The sequence below is a fragment of the Eptatretus burgeri genome, chromosome 9 (assembly GCF_056783735.1).
Source record: "Eptatretus burgeri isolate ZD-2024b chromosome 9, Ebu_testis_v1, whole genome shotgun sequence".
Classification (NCBI taxonomy): Eukaryota; Metazoa; Chordata; class Myxini; order Myxiniformes; family Myxinidae; genus Eptatretus; species Eptatretus burgeri.
This window is the reverse complement of record NC_140969.1, coordinates 36,141,990-36,161,161: the sequence shown is the minus strand read 5'-3', so window position 1 is coordinate 36,161,161 and position 19,172 is coordinate 36,141,990. Positions and strand designations below refer to the sequence as shown.

The window sequence follows — 19,172 nt, the reverse complement described above, 5'->3', positions numbered from 1 at the left end:
GAATCAAACAATTTGCAGAGATCAACATCGGCTGCAAGCAGCCCCTGCCGAAACTCTCGTCTGCGTTCGGTGAGGACCGAAGAGCAAGGATACGATGAATCATTGAGCTCATTGGTGTAAAGCCTGACTGCTCTGGACGCTGGTGCTCAAGCAGATGGTGGCGAACCCTTTCAATAATTATCTGAGCAAAGACCTTGCCCTACACTGAGAGCAGCGTCACCCCCTCGGTAGTTGTTGCAGTCCTGGCGATCACCCTTCTCTTTCCAGAGAGGGACAACAAGGCCCCTCATCCAGTCAGTTGGGATGATGCCTGTGTTCCAGGCAGAGCACAGAACCTCATGCATCGACATGAGTACAGCATTTCCACCAGCCTTGAAAAGTTCAGCATGGATGCCACAAATCCCAGGAGCTTTACTCCATTTCATCCGGTTCATCCCAGCCTGTTTCCACAAACGAAGTTCGACCACAGTTGATTGGTGGATCAGCAATAGGGATTGTAACACCCCTGATATCCAACTCAACAGCTGGTGGATCAGCCTGGTACAGCCGCTCAAAGTAACTAGCAGAGCGGGACTTCTCTACGAACTCCTCTGTCAAGAGCCGACCACCCTCTGCTCTAACTGCAGGGCACGGAGGGACGAGCTTGGAGAAACGCAATGCGTGAATTCCCCTGTAAGCAGGACGAGAATCACTTAATCTGAACAGCTCAGCTCTGCCAATTCAGCCTGACCCTGCGACTCTGGCCAATGGTATCCAGTGTCCCTTGAGAGAAAAAAATTCCTCTTTGCCGTATGGTGAGTTCTAAGACATCGACAGGCAACATCAATGATGGTGGTCTTGAAGGAACTCCACAACTCTTCAGGATCCCCCAAAGCACCCAGACCCCCCAAATCCCCACTCAGCCCGTTTGAAAACTCCTCAGCTGTCCTCTCATCCTTGAGCTTGCCAACATCCAGCCTCGGCTGGGATGGTACCATTCTCCTGGATTTAAGCTGAAACTTCAGAGTTGCTACAAGAAGCCTGTGGTCGGTATTGAAGAACTGAGCACTCCGGCTGGACCCTGCAGTTCTGGATCATCCTCCAGTGACCATAAACGAGTACATGATCAATTTCCTTTGCCACACCACCAGCGTTGGAATACCAAGTCCACCAATGAGCTTGTGGCTACTGAAACCATGAACCAGCTACCGTAAGTCCATGACTTCTTTGCAGATGTGCCAGCAGATTACTTTACAAACTCTCTTGTGTGTACAGCTGTTCTGACACGTTTTTTTTTCATGTTTGGTCATTCTCTTTGCTAACCCCACCTATACCCCTCACCTGTCTTTTTCCCCCTCCTCTCCCCTACCCTTTTCTCTCACTCTGTGCTTTCCTTGCTACCCCCTCATAAAATGCATCACTCTCCTCCCACATCTCTGTCACTCTCTCGCTGTCTCTGCCTGTGTGTCTGTCTCTCCCCCTCTCTCCCTCTTTCCACCCCCCCCTGACACTTTATTGACCCACCGGCGAAGCGACGGATTGTATTTGCTAGTACAATATAAAGCTGGAGTGTGTCTGTCTGTCTGACCCTGAACTATTCCCTCAGTTTAGGGGCGAGCCCCGCCAAATCGTCTGTGAAACGTTTTAGGATCCCAGCCGGTGTCCTAAGGTGAGTGTGAGGTCTCATAAATACCTCAATACAATGATGATTTTGACTTTCGATCCGTACCAAGCTGTTCCCGATCCTGATGTAACCTCAAAATGGCGTTTTTATACGTTTACCTCATGAGTGTTTGTAACATTGTATTTTGTTATATTAATGGTATAGTATGAACTTGTGATTGGATTGATGTTATGTGGAATGAAAACATAGAGAGAGATTGAGTTTAAAGCAGGAGGAGGAAATCATGTGTGGGGTTCCACCCGTGACTTTCACAGATTCGGCATTTGTAGTTTCGTCATTTCTTTTTGCCCATCTTTCACAAACTGGCTGTCCAGTGGCTGTACCGCCCCTCCCGTGCAAAGCACGGTCAGGTACCTCACTCGTCAAATATAATATGATTTGCTTTGAAACTCATAAAGAGAAACTATATAACTTTTATGAAGAATCACCCTGTCTGTGAAACACCGAGATGACAGTTTATAGCTGGGTTGGGATTCGAATCCCTCACACTCACTTGCACACACCATTTTGCGCATCATGCTTGCATTCTATCAATAAAAAAACACCACATCACATCAATCCATCAGTTTATCGACTCGATACACATGTGTAGACACACACAAATGACGACAAAATTTTGATGAAATTTGGAAAAATATATTCACGAGGGCAAATTAATACACTACATGGTTGTGCAGGTAAAGCAGTTCAAACAGCTGTTTACTGCGACATACTGTTTGGTCCGAAATCCACAGGTGCAAAGCCCAAAATGTCATTTATAAAATCCTGAAATTTTATTCATTCATGCTGCAGGGCAAATTAAAGTGCAACGAGAAGGCAAATTTGAACAAACGGAAATGACAAGATTCCATCATGAGAATCTATTTACTCTGCATCATTTAATGGAAAAGTGCACCATTAAAAACAGCAAATACAACTACGGTGAAAATCTCAGTCATTTATATGAAGGGAGCTGTGTTTTGTGATTAGTGGGTGTTTAACATGTGATAGCACGTATTATTTTTGTTTGGGTGGTAGGGGAGGCGGGTTGACACACAGCATATTTGAACACTTCATCCTCACCTGGCAACGATGCTCCGAGTCTGGTGGGCAGACGCAGCGTGGAAGGGTATCTGACTGTATCAGACAGTGCATGCCATGTGGACACTGCAGGCTGGCACAAGCATTTGGCTGAATCTCGCAATGTACACCGAGAAATCCCTCAGGACAAATGCATTCTGGGCCCCTTTGCGACAGCTGGGGAGTGGGAAAGAAGCGGAATGTTGGAAGGCGGGAGGAAAATGCAAAACGACAGGCAGAAACCAAACTAAACGTAACCATCAAACACTCCATGCAGTTAACAAATCGAGAGCCATTCTGAAAGCAAGCTCACCTGACAGGTTCCCCCACTCAGGCAGTAACCGTGGCAAGCGCTTTCACCTGCGAGGCAACGCAGGTTGTTTAGTGAATTTGCACCAAAACTTGTGATTTCCTTGAGTTTAATTGGAGCAAAGCTGGCAATGATTATTGGACTGCAAATTGAAACGATTTTATGAACTAACAAACACAGACAATGCAAATATCATACAAATTGCATGGTTCCTTAAACAAGCCAAACAGCCAAAAACGAAACCACGAGAAGCCATTTTGTGCTTCATGAGATAATAAAAAGCAAAAGAAAAACAAGTGGACTAAATATAAACATATGACCATGCAATGATGGGGAATGGAGTTGGGGGGGGGGGAGAGGTGGGGGAGTGAGAAACCCCCACTCAATGAGATATGGGACTTGGAATGTTGAAGCTGCAAGTCCATCATCTTCCATACTGAAGTTCTCCAAACTCGCCTCAATTTAGCCTTAGCTTAGTTATCACCATATAAGCCAAAACAAATTTCCCTCCCCACTCCCACACTCCCTCCCTCCGTCCACCCATACCCCCACTTCAGGATTTTGAAGTACTTATCATAAATCTTTCCATCTATAAAATTCCGGTGGCACACATGAAAACTACAAATCAGCCGGAGAAAATGAACAAAACCTGGACTCGGAATCAACCGCCCCATCTCAACAGTGGTGTATGTACAAAAGTAACACTTGATGAATGGCTGAGTTCAGTAGGGAACTGTAATGATCTGCAAGAATTCCATTTGACAAACCCTCTTCATACCATCGCTTGAGCCAAAAGTTATGGGAGGGAAATAGCATGTGCTGAGACAGAAAAAAACTTTGATAAGAAGACTGGTCATGGAGGCCAAAATTTTCAGTAGAAACGGGGACATCTGTGACTTTATTGTTTTGGGAACAAAGACTTGGGTAAAGTGTCATAAAAGTAAAGAGTATGGTTGAAATGTGCACAATGAAAATTAACACAGCAATGGGTGATAATTAACTCGATATGCCCAGGTTGCTTCCTCGACTGAAATGCCAGATTTATGAATGGTAAATGCCAAAGGCAGTAAAAGCCAATGGTCACAGCCAAATGGAGATTACGAGTAAGCTGAAACGTTTGTAATACCTTCATTTCTAAATATATATATATATATATATATATATATATATATATATATATATATATATATATATATATATATATATATATTAACGCCTTTTGCTCGGTTTTGTGAATACAGTATGCTTTTGTTGTTGGTGGTGGTGTTGTTGGTGTTGTTGCTGATTAGCCGTGGTCAGTTCTGCTCAAGCATGTCTGCGGCGCGGAGATAGCCAATCGATTTCCGGGGATTGACCAAGAGATCTCACACATCTAAAATGTTGTGCTCTTCCCTTCATGGAGCCAGGACCACCCAATCTTCCATAATGTGTTTTATTATGTGGGGTGGCCTGGCAGTGGTTGCAGGTGTCATCAGTGGTGTCGTCAAGTCCATGTTTGTATTCAGTTGTTGTTGTTGCTACTGCTGCGTTCCAAAAAGTCACACATTTATGAAGAGGACATCACCATATTAGGTCCATAAGATGACACTATTATGACTCCCATCCCAACCCTATATGCCACTTGCCCTTCCTTCCATTACCTTAAAATGCCCTTTCCTTTGACCTCCTTCCCAACTGGCACTTCCACCTATTTTTCCTTTTCAGATCCTCAATACTTCTCTCCCTTAATTGAACACAGAATTATTCCAGTGGCGTGTTTCAAAATAATGGAGGCAGTATACCGAGTTACAACAAGCAGCATGGTAAGTGAAACAGTGATGCGGTGGACAGACTGGCAAGACAAATACTAACCAATATCACAGTCCTGTCCAAACCAACCAGGCAGACAACTACAGTAATAGCTGCCAAATAAGTTCTTGCAAAACCGTGCATGAACACAAGGATTCGTTTTACACTCGTCCACATCTAGGGAGCACAATGAGAAGAGGAAAGCAAAGAGGGGAGTGGTCAGTGGTTCATGAGAATAAATGATATTTTGTTTTTCATTAAATTTTAACAGATAATCCCAAAAGGGAAAGAAGAACAAAAAAAAGGGGGGGGGGTTACAAAAAAAACAAACTCAAGATAAAGTTCATACCAAAGTAAGCAATGGTTGACCATATAATAAACATGATTACAAACTTGTGTCATCATTTAGTGTGTTCAACCTTCCCATAATCCCACTGCACTTTATATTAAAACAGAAGCTGGAGTAAAATACGTGACACTCTACTCATCCTAAAGCAACACAAATCAAGACAACGGATGAAGATAAAAGGCACATATGAAGGCTTCTGTCGGTTGTCCACATCCACACATTCCCTAGAATCCGGAAAACAGCAGACACAAATATAAATTGATGAGTACTATCACAATATATGTGGATGACCTCTGAGTTAGTCGAGTCTGGGTTTGATTTTTGACCCGGTCATCAACTGTTGGGTCGGCGCTTGCCAGGCAAGGTGTTGCGTTCCAAACTGCACCATCCCTCGGATATATACGGTCATAAGCTGGGTGCCCTGTCTGCTAGCATTAGTTGGTAGACATTAATGAACCCCACGGTGTCTTTTGTGAGGCATAAGTGAATTATCATCGGCAATGTGAACAAATACTAAATTCCTGCCACGTTCAGTCGAATGATAGGCCTGGCTGTTTGGTGAAAGATTTGGTGAAATTTTTCTTGGCAGATTTCAAAAGAAAGTGGGAATAAATGTGACAGCTGAAACAGAAAGAGACGAAAGATGCAAACATTACTCCTGCATTCAACCATGGCCTTAATGAGCCTGGTGTTGGCTTAGTGGTTAGGGTGGTGGCTTGGGATCCTTGGAGTCCTGAGTTCGAGCCTGTCATCCTTCCGAAGGTTGGCGAAATGAGCACCAGTATACTGGTCATTATCCCTGCATGTCGAAGGCGACTAAAGGGTTGGTGTCTGGAAGGGCATCCAGCCGTAAAAAACATTGCCACAAGAAAGGGTACCATGATTGGAGCCCGCAAAAAGCTGACCCCTGCTCAGGGAAAAAGGCTTTAAAATGGTGTGATGATGATTCAACCATGGCTTTACCCACAGATGATATAATTTATTACTGCATTTCTGAAATATATCTATATGTTTGGAACAACTTGATATGCAAATAGCCTGCTTGAGCAATAAGGCCTAAATCCTGGTGTCCTGAATGATGTCCCACCTGGTCATGCAAGAGCTATTGCTGCCTACATTAACACAACTGATGATCACACAACCACAATATTTGTTTCCTCACCAACTTGACAGGTGAGTCCTGACCATTGCGAAGGGCAGAAACAGTGGAAGCCATCAGGTGTATCCTGGCATGTACCGCCGTGTGCACATGGTGCTGACACACAGTCATCAACGTCTGCACAAACATGAAAATGAAACAGAAAGGAGCATTGCAGAGCAGCCATTGACTTTGTAATTCTTCCATTCACACTGTTGCTGGCTGTATGAACGACAGCCTGCCCCCCCCACACCCCCCAATATATAAATATATATATATATATATATATATATATATATATATATATATATATATATATATATATATATATATATATATATATATATATATATATATATATATATATATATATATATATACGCACACACACGCACACATATTGTACTCATTAGGCTATAATTACTGTACTACGTAATTAATCCCTCACTCATTCATTCATGCTTGTAACAACACACACACACACACACACACACACACACACACACACACACACACACACACACACACACACACACACACACACACACACACACACACACACACTGGGGTTCTGCCAGAAAGCACATTCAGTACTGCCAAGAGATTCTTGGAAAGGGTTACAGCCTACTGGATGGTTTTCCGTTGGCTTCCCAAAAGTAGTTTGGCCAGGAATTTGGAATTTGGACATGTCGCCGGCAATAGCTCACCCACTCTTTGTGAAGGACACGGTGTGATCTTAAACGTTCACCAACTAATGTTGGCAGATGGGATGCCAGGTGAACGTCCATCCAAGGGTCAGCACACACATTGATGAATCACCTTGCCTGTGAAACACTAGGATGACAGTTTGTTGCTGGGTCGGGATTGCAACCCAGGCTAGACAGCTGAGAGGCAAGTGTGCGTACCTCGAAACCATCCTGTCAGCAGGCATATATATACATATATATATATATATATATATATTTATATATATATATATATATACATATATACGTATATACGTATATACATATATATATATATATATATATATATATATATATACATATATATATATTGTTGTGGTTACCAGATTCGCAAACCACCATTCAGGTCCCTTAGGTGAGGTATCTCGGTAAGTGCATGTGTAGTTAGGCCCAAACCCGTTGTCTAGTGGGAATACATGTCATTTATACGTGCTGCGACTCTTTAGGATAGCCGTTTTTCTTTTACTATCTTTATTTTGGACCAATCGCCATCATCACAACCACAACATCAACCACCAACCACAACGCCGCTTCACCACAACCGCCATGACCTTTACCGTCACAACTCGCCACCATCGCATCACCGTCATCTCGCGCCACTCATGGGCACCGATGCTGGACTCGTGTGGGGCGCACGTTGAACAGCGTGTACAAAATCACGGATTTTCTGCTTCAAAAACGGATCCAAAACGACACACGCCCACTTTTTGCCGTCCAATCGGTGAGCGAGGGGCGAATTGGCCCCGCCCCCAGGGCGATCGATATATGCAAATTTGTGGATCAAAAAGCCTTCACGCCCACTTTTTCTCGGGCCAATGGGGAGCGAGTTGAAAGGTCAAAGGGAGGGGGTCAAAGGCGAAGTTACGGGGGGGATAAAAGGACGGTGTTCGTCAGTAAAAAGAGTAGTAAAGGTCGGAACGAGGCGAAGGAGTCGGAACGAGAAGAGAAAGAGTCAGCAGAACGAGGAGAGTCGCAAACAAGAACGGGTCGGAGAGTCAAGAAGAGGAGAGTCGGAAGCAGAGGGTCAAGACTTCGCGGGCGGTGGAGCTGCTCGTCGTGTGCGTTGGAGTCGGAACGGAGGGGACGGAGCTGTGGAAAGGCGGCGACACCAGACGAGGGGGTGCTCGCGTCGTGCAGGGAGCTGCACCCGAGGGAGGCCGACAGCGCGACCTGGCCGAGGTGGAGACGCTCGTCGCGGAATAATAAAGATCCTCTATACCCCGAGCATCAGCAACCCCCTCCTGTTTCCCCCCGCGCTGAGATAGTGCGACCAAGGGGGCCCCTTTCCCACCCCCTACCAGACACTGTCCGCGAGGCCCGCGGAGTTGAGGCGCCATCGCCGCTCCGCGTCTCATCACCAGACGGGAAGGCGCGACCCGGTCTCGGCCTCAGGCCCGCCTAATCCTTGAGGGTATTTCTTTTCCTTGGTTTTGGGTATGTGTTGTCGGCGCCGTCTGTGAAGTAGAATTGTATAAGTGTTGCCGTGTGCTCGGTAGTCGGTATTAGCTCTGCACTGTGTTTTCACTTTTATATTTGCTTTTTGTGTAAATGGAATTGTGTTTTCTTTTTTTTGTGTGCATTTGGTGGAATTGTATTTGTGTGCTTCCCGTGTGCCGCGAATAAATGTGCTTTATTGTTGAACTGTTCTCCCGTTTCGCTTCGTCTTTTCCTCCATTGAATCCCCATCTTGCTTCACGTAAAGGGTTGGTAGTGGGCTGAATACGCCCGATAATTAATCGAACCGTCGAGGTCGACGATAACACCGCTCGGTTATTCTGATAGTACGGAACGGGTCGCTTAAGTGGCCCGTGTCCGAAGTCGACCTGCGGCGAGGTGCGATCGCCCGGTCTACCCTCCGCGTGGGTACTTAGGTAGTTCGAATTTGGCGAGCAACCCTATCCCACGCGGGGGCTGATTGGCTCGATCGCGGTGAGACCGAAAGGTCCACCCGTGACTGGTTCCCGGCGTTAGTCCGAGAGGGTCACGACTGGATTGTCCGTCCGGTGGGCGACGTGCCGCGATTCGAGTTACGTGGCCGTCGCACGCCGGCGGGCGCGAAAACCGCAACACTGGTGTCAGGTCGTGCGATACAAATCCATCGCCCTCCTCGCGGCACTGGTATCGGAGAACAGGAAAACAGGCTCTCCTGTCTCCGGCTAAATTCACGGGAATCGGTCCAGGGGTGAGAGAAGCGACCCCCGATTCCCTCCAAATTACGAGCGAGCGAAATTAACCCTTCACGAGAAGCAAGATGGCGTCTCAAGGCGAGCGGGTGCCGGGTGGATTAGGTATGTGTAATAGTAATGTAGAATCCATGGCTCAGGACGAGATCACCGTGCAAGAGAAACCCGTACCAGAAGGTTGGGAAAGGCATCGATGCCGTTCATCTGGTCGGTTTTTTTATTATAACTCCACCGCTAAATGTAGTCAGTGGGAGTGGCCAGGGCAGGTGACAATACAGCACGTAATGGAACTCGTGCAGAGCATAATTGACGGAATGAAAGAAGGGAACAACGAAATGAAGAGAAATACGCAACAAATGGAAAATAAAAAAATGGATGGAAACGCACTCGAAGCGAAAAACCAATTAAAAGAAAGCCAGGAGGAGACAGAGGAGGGATTGAAGGTCGAAACGGTGGAGTGTCAGAAAAGACTTCAAGACATGAAGAGAGTTGATAAGCTGGGACTGGAGGAAAAAACGGAGACAGAGGAACTGGGAAGACGGGTAGAAAACCACAAGCGCAAGCCGGAAGAACAGTTAGAAGCCAAAGCAAAGTCTGAGTGTGCGGAGATGAGAAAGGAATTGGAAAATAAAGTTTCTGAGTTACAGAAACACCAAAACAAAGAGAGGGAACTACAAAACGAACTGAGAGTGTTAAAAGAGGAAAGGAAGAGAACGGAAAATGAAACTTTAAGAAACCACACTGTACAGATCGAACAGCTGGAAGCGAAGGCCAGACTAAAGAATGAGGAACAAGAAAGAGTAATGAAGGAAGAACGAATGAGACAGGAGAAAGAAATCAGTCAGTTGAAAGAAATGACGAGATTGCAGAAGGAGGAACAAGAAAGACAGTGGAATAGAAAACTGAAAGAGTATGAATTTGAAACTGAACGACAAAAGGAAAAAAATAGGTTTGAATACGAGGAGAAAGTAAAGGAGCAAGGAATGAAGCAGGAAGGAGAAATCAGGAGATTGAAGGACACAACGAGATTGGAGAGGGAAGAACGAGAGGAACAATGGAATAGAAAACAAAAAGAACATGAATCTGAGGTTGACCAATTGGAAGAAAAGCTGAGGCTGGAGTACGAGATAGACAAAGAACAGCGAATGAAACACAAACAGGAGATTAACCAAATGAAGAAAACCATGAAACTGGAGAAGGAAGGACAGGAGAGGAAACGAGGAAGAGTAATGAGACAGCAGCAAATGAAACACAAAAAGGAGATTAACCAAATGAAGCAAACCATGAAACTGGAGAAGGAAGGACAGGAGAGGAAACGAGGAAGAGTCGTGAGAGAACAGCGAATGAAACACAGGAAGGAAATGAGCCAATTGAAAGAAACGATGAGATTGGAAAACAAAGAGCAGGAGGAACAGTGGGAAAGAAAACAACTCTATGAGTGTGAAATTGAACAACTAAAACAGAGGGAGAACGAACAGCTAATGGGGCTCAGAGAGAAAGAACGACTCAGATGGGAAAGGAAAAGGAACCAGGAAGAGACAGAAAAAAGGAACCAGGAGAGAAAATGTATAGAGACACGGGAGACAGACAAAATAGAGGAGAGACTGCACGATGAAGACGGGGTAAGTGACGCGCACACACACACGGAGGTAGTGGAGGATAATGGGGGTGAGCTCGCGGAGCGGGTAGAGACCCAGTGCGAGCACCTGGATGGCCTCCTCCAGGAACGAGGAGAGGGAGTATGCCCCCTTGAGGTGAGTCACGACCAGGTGAGTTCGGTCGTGCTTTGCGAGGTTGAGGGGAGGAGTGCTGTGAACGGGTGCACGGAGAGCTTGGGGGGTATAGAGGCCCCGGAGACCCTTGTGGGGACACAAATCCCCAGTGTGGTTGTCCCTGTGTGTGTGGTGCAAGGTGTGAGTGCGTCCCCGTGTGTGGAAGCGACCCCGTGTGTGAGTGGTGTGGTGGCGATGGTGCCAGAGTACGTGCTTCCCAGCACGCCGTGCGTGGGTGAGGCACCGTGTGTGAGTGAGGCCGTGTGTGTGGATGAAACGGCCAGTGTGAGTGAGGCACCGCGGGTGAGTGCCCCCGCACGCGTGAGTGAACGGCCGTGTGCAAGGGAGACCGTGTGTGTGAGAGAGCGGTATGTGAGGGAGATGTCGGTTGGCATGCGGGAGCACTCAGCCGCGTCTCCCGGTGTGAATGTGATGGAGTGGACTGTGTGCGTCGTAACACGCAGGTATGCGTGTGTTGAATGGAGGCGACGACGGCGACATGACAGGAACGAAAGCCGAGTAGCGGCTGTAGCTGTTTCGAGGACCGTGCCGGGTTCACCCAGCAGTGAGCACGCGGTTCGTGCTGTGCAACGCACGAGACCACCACGTGCTCGCTTGCGAGAGTGAAGTCCCGGTCCGGAAACGCACGCGGTGGATTTGCCGATCCCGCGGACGGACAAAGTTTAGGCAGGTAAATGGATTTGGACCGGACGGGTTCTCCACGCGATCGTGTGTGTTAAGCTCCAACGGGCAAAGCACATGTGTTCGCGTGGGGAACCCCTCGAAACGTGGGGCTTGTGTTTTTTTTTATGCGCACGGTGACGTCATGGCTGCACGTGTGGTTGGAATCCGGCAGGAGGGGTATCTCTGCCGGATGGTAGCGTCCAAGAGGGACGAGGAACACGTGCAGCTGCATGACGTCACGGGCAGGTGCAAAGTGCGCGAGCTCTGAGTTGCCGCGCTGGCGCTGCGCATGTAGAAAAAAAAAATAAAAAAAAAGAACAAGCCTCACTTTCGGGTGCAAAGGATTCCTGGGCAAGGGGTAGAAGACCCCCTTGACCTGGGCACAGGATGAAAACTAGTTAGGGGGAAGGGTTAGCTTAGTTAGACCGACTTCATGGGGCAGGGGTAAGTCCTCATGGAGTCCGTGGAATGGATTAGTTAGAGGGATTGTAGCCAGATTTAGGTTGGGAAATAAAATGGGACATTTGAGGACAGTGACAGACTTGAGAATGTGTAGAGGGGACGTAGCTTAGCTACGTAGTGTTAAAAGGAACGTGCTACTAGTTTAAGGGACGACGTGGGAGCACGAGTTAGTTCGGGGAGGTAGTTAGAAGGATGGCAGAGTTCAGTGGTGTGTGTGTTGAAGAGTTGGTGAGTTGTGAGGTGAGTACTTGTTGAGTGAGTGAGGCCAGCGGGTCTGTGTGAGTGGAGTGAATGGGGAATGCATGGTGCGATGAGTGATTGGGGGGAGGAGTGACTCCCGCCCAAGGGACCCCGGGGTCAGAGTAAAGTGAGTTAGCTGGGTTAGTCAAATTGAAAAATGGAGGTCGTTTTGCTGTTGGTGGGAAAGTAGGCTCGAGACCCATTTGGAGGGGTGCAGGAGCCCTGTTGACGGGCTTGGGAGCGTGGCTGCGAAAGGTGAGTATCGCTGAGTGGGTACCCCGGGCACCAGGCTAGTCGGCCGCGGTAGGCCATGGGCCCATGGGGGGCCGGGATAGAGTAGTGGGCACGGGTGCGCCTGCTTGGTGCGGGGGCCCGGGGCGCCATTAGCCGCGTGGGCAGTGTTGTGGGCACGGGTGACCCTCGGAAAGGGGCCCGGGAGGCCGGCCTGCCACGTGTGCGTTTCAGGGGAGGTGCCATGGGGGGCACTCCCCGGTGTTAGGGAGCTGGTAGGCTCGGAGGCAGTGTAGTGCCCGGGGGTGCCATAGCGGGAGATTCGGCAGAGGGTCGTGCCTGCCAAAGGGAGCCACGTGTCCCAGCCAGGAGACCGTGTGAGGGCACGGAGAGAAAATTGGGGGGCGAGGCCCGAAATTGTAAGGACACCAACACAGGCGACGGGAATCTGGGTTTATAGAACCAATAGTTTAAGCAAGAGGCGCTTGTTGAAAGCCCCGGGGTAGTTTAACAGTTAAATGGATAGGGTAGATTAGGAAGTGTACCCCTCCGCACCATCCATCTCCTCGCTGTCGTTGTGGGCCGCTGGACCCACTTTGGGTTAAGATCGCCGAACTCTGGGGAGGCCATTCTGAGGCTTCGTTGGGCCTCGGCACAGGACGTTAGCTCTCCCTTATTCCCCTCCGGGAAGGGAACGTAGGGGTTGGGAGTAGGCTAGGTGACAGAATAGGTTAGCCGAACAAGGACGATAAAGGGGGTTAGGGGACGATTTATAGTGGGGAAGTAAAAATAAAAACAACAAAAAAAATAAGTTGGGGCTAAATTGGGGTTTGACAAATTAAGGGAGTGGGTATGTACAGTGACAGGCAAAGGCGATAGGTTGGGAGGGAGACAGGTAGGTAGGTCCGAGCCCGCCTTCCGAGTGGCCAGCACCACCGCACTCCCTCCACCAACCTCCACTGAAGGGCAAGAGCTGGCCAACTTCATCGGCTGGCCGTGTTTTGCTTCAAGGCGGAGGCCGGCCAACTTCATCGGCAGCTGTTGTTTTGCTGCAAGGCCTGTGCCATCGGCTGGCCGTGTTTTGCTTCAAGGCCTGTGCCGGCCACTTCGTCTGCAGCTGCTGTGCTGCAAGGCCTGTGCCGGCCAGTTCATCTGATGGCTGTTTTTCTTCGAGGCCTGTGCCGGCCAGTTCGTCTGCCGGCTGTGTTTGCCTGCAGCGGCCTTGTTCTGCGGGCTGTGTTTGCCTGCTGCCTTTGCCATGTCATGCCCACTGCCCACGTTCACCAGCCCCATTCAATTTTTGCTTTGCCCCCCCCCTGTTCATTTCCATGTGCGCCAGGATCCGCAAGGCAACAGTTTGCAAGCTGCAAGAACTGCCCTGTTGGCAGCTACAACACGGGCCTGCAGTGGCGGCCCGTGCACCGTGTTTGTGTTCATGCATCCATTCGTTGTGCTCATTGCGTGTGCCACTTGAGCTGGCACGGAGACTGCGTTGTGCAGCCCATGCACCGTTGTGGTTCACTGCATTCAGTTCAAACCGTTCATGCATCCATTCGTTGTGCTCATTGCGTGTGCCACTTGAGCTGGCACGGAGACTGCGTTGTGCAGCCCAAGCACCGTTGTGGTTCACTGAGTTCAGTTCAAAAGGGAAGGCCTTGGACTGCGTGTGAGCAGCCAGCCACGTTCCCTGTCACCTGCATTGTTTGAGCCAGAGACTGCATGTGGGCAGCCTGGCTCCCTGCTAACTGCTTTCTTTTTGCAGAGTCAATGATCCTGGGCCATGGTTTAGTGTAAAATTTGTAAGTTAAGGTTAAGATGTACTGTACATATGAGTGCGCCCCCGGCATGTATGTCTTAGCGCCGGCAATTTTATTTAAGTCGTCCGTGTGAGTGAGTTTGTTTAGGTAGTTACGCAGCCCTCAGGTTATTTATTTTGGGGACACGAATACCATGAATGTCGCACTCAGGGATCCGTAGGTAAAATGTACTAGGGGAAAACTACACATGATGGCACACGAAAATTTGACGACTCGGGACGAGTCTGTAAAAAGGGAAGGGGGTAGTGTTGTGGTTACCAGATTCGCAAACCACCATTCAGGTCCCTTAGGTGAGGTATCTCGGTAAGTGCATGTGTAGTTAGGCCCAAACCCGTTGTCTAGTGGGAATACATGTCATTTATACGTGCTGCGACTCTTTAGGATAGCCGTTTTTCTTTTACTATCTTTATTTTGGACCAATCGCCATCATCACAACCACAACATCAACCACCAACCACAACGCCGCTTCACCACAACCGCCATGACCTTTACCGTCACAACTCGCCACCATCGCATCACCGTCATCTCGCGCCACTCATGGGCACCGATGCTGGACTCGTGTAGGGCGCACGTTGAACAGCGTGTACAAAATCACGGATTTTCTGCTTCAAAAACGGATCCAAAACGACACACGCCCACTTTTTGCCGTCCAATCGGTGAGCGAGGGGCGACTGGCCCCGCCCCAGGGCGATCGATATATGCAAATTTGTGGATCAAAAAGCCTTCACGCCCACTTTTTCTCGGGCCAATGGGGAGCGAGTTGAAAGGTCAAAGGGAGGGGGTCAAAGGCGAAGTTACGGGGGGGATAAAAGGACGGTGTTCGTCAGTAAAAAGAGTAGTAAAGGTCGGAACGAGGCGAAGGAGTCGGAACGAGAAGAGAAAGAGTCAGCAGAACGAGGAGAGTCGCAAACAAGAACGGGTCGGAGAGTCAAGAAGAGGAGAGTCGGAAGCAGAGGGTCAAGACTTCGCGGGCGGTGGAGCTGCTCGTCGTGTGCGTTGGAGTCGGAACGGAGGGGACGGAGCTGTGGAAAGGCGGCGACACCAGACGAGGGGGTGCTCGCGTCGTGCAGGGAGCTGCACCCGAGGGAGGCCGACAGCGCGACCTGGCCGAGGTGGAGACGCTCGTCGCGGGATAATAAAGATCCTCTATACCCCGAGCATCAGCAACCCCCTCCTGTTTCCCCCCGCGCTGAGATAGTGCGACCAAGGGGGCCCCTTTCCCACCCCCTACCAGACACTGTCCGCGAGGCCCGCGGAGTTGAGGCGCCATCGCCGCTCCGCGTCTCATCACCAGACGGGTAGGCGCGACCCGGTCTCGGCCTCAGGCCCGCCTAATCCTTGAGGGTATTTCTTTTCCTTGGTTTTGGGTATGTGTTGTCGGCGCCGTCTGTGAAGTAGAATTGTATAAGTGTTGCCGTGTGCTCGGTAGTCGGTATTAGCTCTGCACTGTGTTTTCACTTTTATATTTGCTTTTTGTGTAAATGGAATTGTGTTTTCTTTTTTTGTGTGCATTTGGTGGAATTGTATTTGTGTGCTTCCCGTGTGCCGCGAATAAATGTGCTTTATTGTTGAACTGTTCTCCCGTTTCGCTTCGTCTTTTCCTCCATTGAATCCCCATCTTGCTTCACGTAAAGGGTTGGTAGTGGGCTGAATACGCCCGATAATTAATCGAACCGTCGAGGTCGACGATAACACCGCTCGGTTATTCTGATAGTACGGAACGGGTCGCTTAAGTGGCCCGTGTCCGAAGTCGACCTGCGGCGAGGTGCGATCGCCCGGTCTACCCTCCGCGTGGGTACTTAGGTAGTTCGAATTTGGCGAGCAACCCTATCCCACGCGGGGGCTGATTGGCTCGATCGCGGTGAGACCGAAAGGTCCACCCGTGACTGGTTCCCGGCGTTAGTCCGAGAGGGTCACGACTGGATTGTCCGTCCGGTGGGCGACGTGCCGCGATTCGAGTTACGTGGCCGTCGCACGCCGGCGGGCGCGAAGACCGCAACAATATATATATATATATATATATATATATATATATATATATAAATATATATATATATAATTATGGAATATGGCAATACTCCATCTAGAAGGATGATACGGGGAAAAAAATGGCCACCCATTCAAATGTGTACACAATGATAGGCTTATAAACTACTATAGAGTGAAGTCATAAGCATTTAAAAGCTAAAACTTTTATTCTCGAGCATTTTCTGAACTATCAAGACTTGAAAAGACACCAGAATACATCGATAAAGCACCACAATGAAAAATTGCTAAAACGCCAATCTGAACTTCTGTTTCCTCTTCTTTCCCTCTCAAAAACAATGTAAAACTGTAGCCCAACCTACCGCATTAACTGCTAAAGCAATGATGGTGATAAAAAGGTGAGGAAGTTACTTTGTCTCTGGGCGAGTGCACGCAACCCAAAATGAAAAAATATGTAAAACATTAATCGTTTTATTTGGAAAAGATAATCGAATGTAAATGTGGACTCAACCAAACCAGGCCAAAATCAGGGGAGGCGTGGGGGAAATGGACAGTACCATTCCAAAAGCGATGCATATCCAAACCATCCCCTAAATGAACTGAATGAAGTCTGAAAAAAATTTAATAACATAGATGGATTTAATCTATACCAAAATAACAAAATATACAAAACATTAAGCATTTTATTACTTTAAAAAGTTGCAGAAACAAGAAAAGAAAAACATTTGAAAAAAATGTAAAAACATGGAGGGGTGAAATCTCAAAAAAAAAAAAAACAACCAAGCAAGGTAGGGGGATGACACCACATTATGATTCCACAATACAACACCACAATCCTCATGGATTACCATCATGACATCGTTTGACATTTTAATTTTGTTAGGGCATTGTGATGGATGAAGAAGAACTTAGAATAAGAATAACAATGAAGAATGACACCACATTATGACGCCACAATACGATGCAACAATCCTCTTCTCGTTTAGCATCGCAATATCTTTTGCCATTTTTCCATCACAATCCCACAACAAAAGTAAAATGTCAAAATGTGTCGTGATGGTAATCCATGAGGATTGTGGTGTTGTATTGCGGCATCGTAATGTGGTGTCATTCCTACATTGTTTGGTTGTTTTTTTTTTTGAGATTTCATCACTATGTTTTTACTTTTTTAATTTTTTTTTAAATTGTTTGTACAGTATATACAATGTCTTCAGAAAGTGTTCACACCTCTTGACTTTTTCACATTTTGTTGTGTTACAACCTGATTTTAAAACGGATTAAGTTAGATTAATTTTTTTGTCATCTCCACATAATGTCGCTAATAGGTCAAAGTGGGATTTTTGTTTTTTTAAAGAATTTTTTACAAATTAATGAAAAATGAAAAGCTAAAATGTCTTCAGTCAATAAGCTTTCTACCCCTTTGCTTTGACACTCCAAATTGAGCTCAGATGCATCCAATTTCCTTTCGTCTCTCCAACTTTTTTGGAGTCCACCTGTGGCCAATTTAATTGATTGGACATGATTTAGGAGGAGGTGCAGTCATTCTCGAGGAAGGCAAGGTCAATGTCAATCACTATTTAATGGTACTGAGTGATAATCTTCACCACATTTTGCAGCATTTCTTTCCTGCCAGGAGGGGTGTCTTCCACGATGACAATGCCCCCATCCAGAGAGCACGTATGGTCGCCCAAAGATTTGATCAGCGTGGCATTGATATCATCCATATGTCATGGCCTTCCCAGTCACCATATCTGAACCCAATTGTGCATTTATGGGATATTCAGGAACGACGCCTGAGACAGCGTTATCCACCTGCATCAAAAAGGTGTGAGTTGATCAACTTTCTCATGGCAGAATGGTGCTGCATCCCTCTTGCAGAATTCTACACTGGTGGACTCTATGCCATGGCACATACAGGTGGTGGCCCAATGCCCTATTAAGTGACTTTACATTGGTGTTTCCATTTTCTTTTCCAATCCATGTGCACGCACGCACGCACGCACGTACGCACGCACGCACGCACGCACACGCAGCAAAGGTTTGGTTATTCCAATACAATTATTAGAGTAAATTCATTAAATATTCAGTGATAACGGTCAATGTGTTTGTTATTGTAAATTAATATCCTTTATAAATGCACGTGAAACAAAGTGCTTCAGGAAATAACAAGAATGGTGTCATTGTATAGTATCAGTCAATACATTGTGTCCCCACCCTTTTCCTTCTTGAGTGCCATCACACTTTTACCAATGCTTCCTGAATGACTAAAGCACTCTGATAGGAATATTGTGCCACATCGTCCTGTAGTGCATTCCACGGTTCTGTTCGATCAGTCGGGTTCCTCTTGTTCTTCTCTGTTTCCAGGTAATCCCACATGGCCTTGACGTGATTCATGTCCAGACTCTGGGGTGGCCATTCTAACACTTGGAGCACACCAGCTGTACCCTTGTTCTCCAAATACTGTTTTACGATATGGGAAGTGTGTTTTGGATCATTTTCTTCTTGCAGCATGAAATCTCTTCCGATTAAATGGTTTGCACTTGGAATTACATGGTGCTGCAGTATCTGCTTGTAATACTTGTTTGTAAGTATCCCATTGATTTTAACAAGTTTTCCTGCACTGAAAGAAGAGATAAAACCCCAGACAGTCATGCAGCCTCTGCCGTGTTTAACAGTAGCCTGCAAACATTGCATGTTGTCATGTTGTCCAGGTCTTCGGCATACAAATGGTGTCTCTTCGATCC

At 47.4% G+C, this 19,172-nt stretch overlaps 1 protein-coding gene across 1 annotated transcript in view; it reads right to left on the bottom strand.

Annotated features, from left to right (window-relative positions):
* Positions 1–19,172, bottom strand: part of LOC147019901 (protein jagged-2-like) — a 150,275-nt gene that overhangs the window by 44,700 nt on the left and 86,403 nt on the right. Inside the window, exons 9-12 of the mRNA XM_085894735.1 lie at positions 6,332–6,445; positions 4,884–4,997; positions 3,036–3,082; positions 2,726–2,899 (exon numbers count right to left, since the gene is read on the bottom strand). Of these exons, the coding sequence (XP_085750861.1) occupies positions 2,726–2,899; positions 3,036–3,082; positions 4,884–4,997; positions 6,332–6,445 (449 nt within the window). The remainder of the gene's footprint in view (positions 1–2,725; positions 2,900–3,035; positions 3,083–4,883; positions 4,998–6,331; positions 6,446–19,172) is intronic.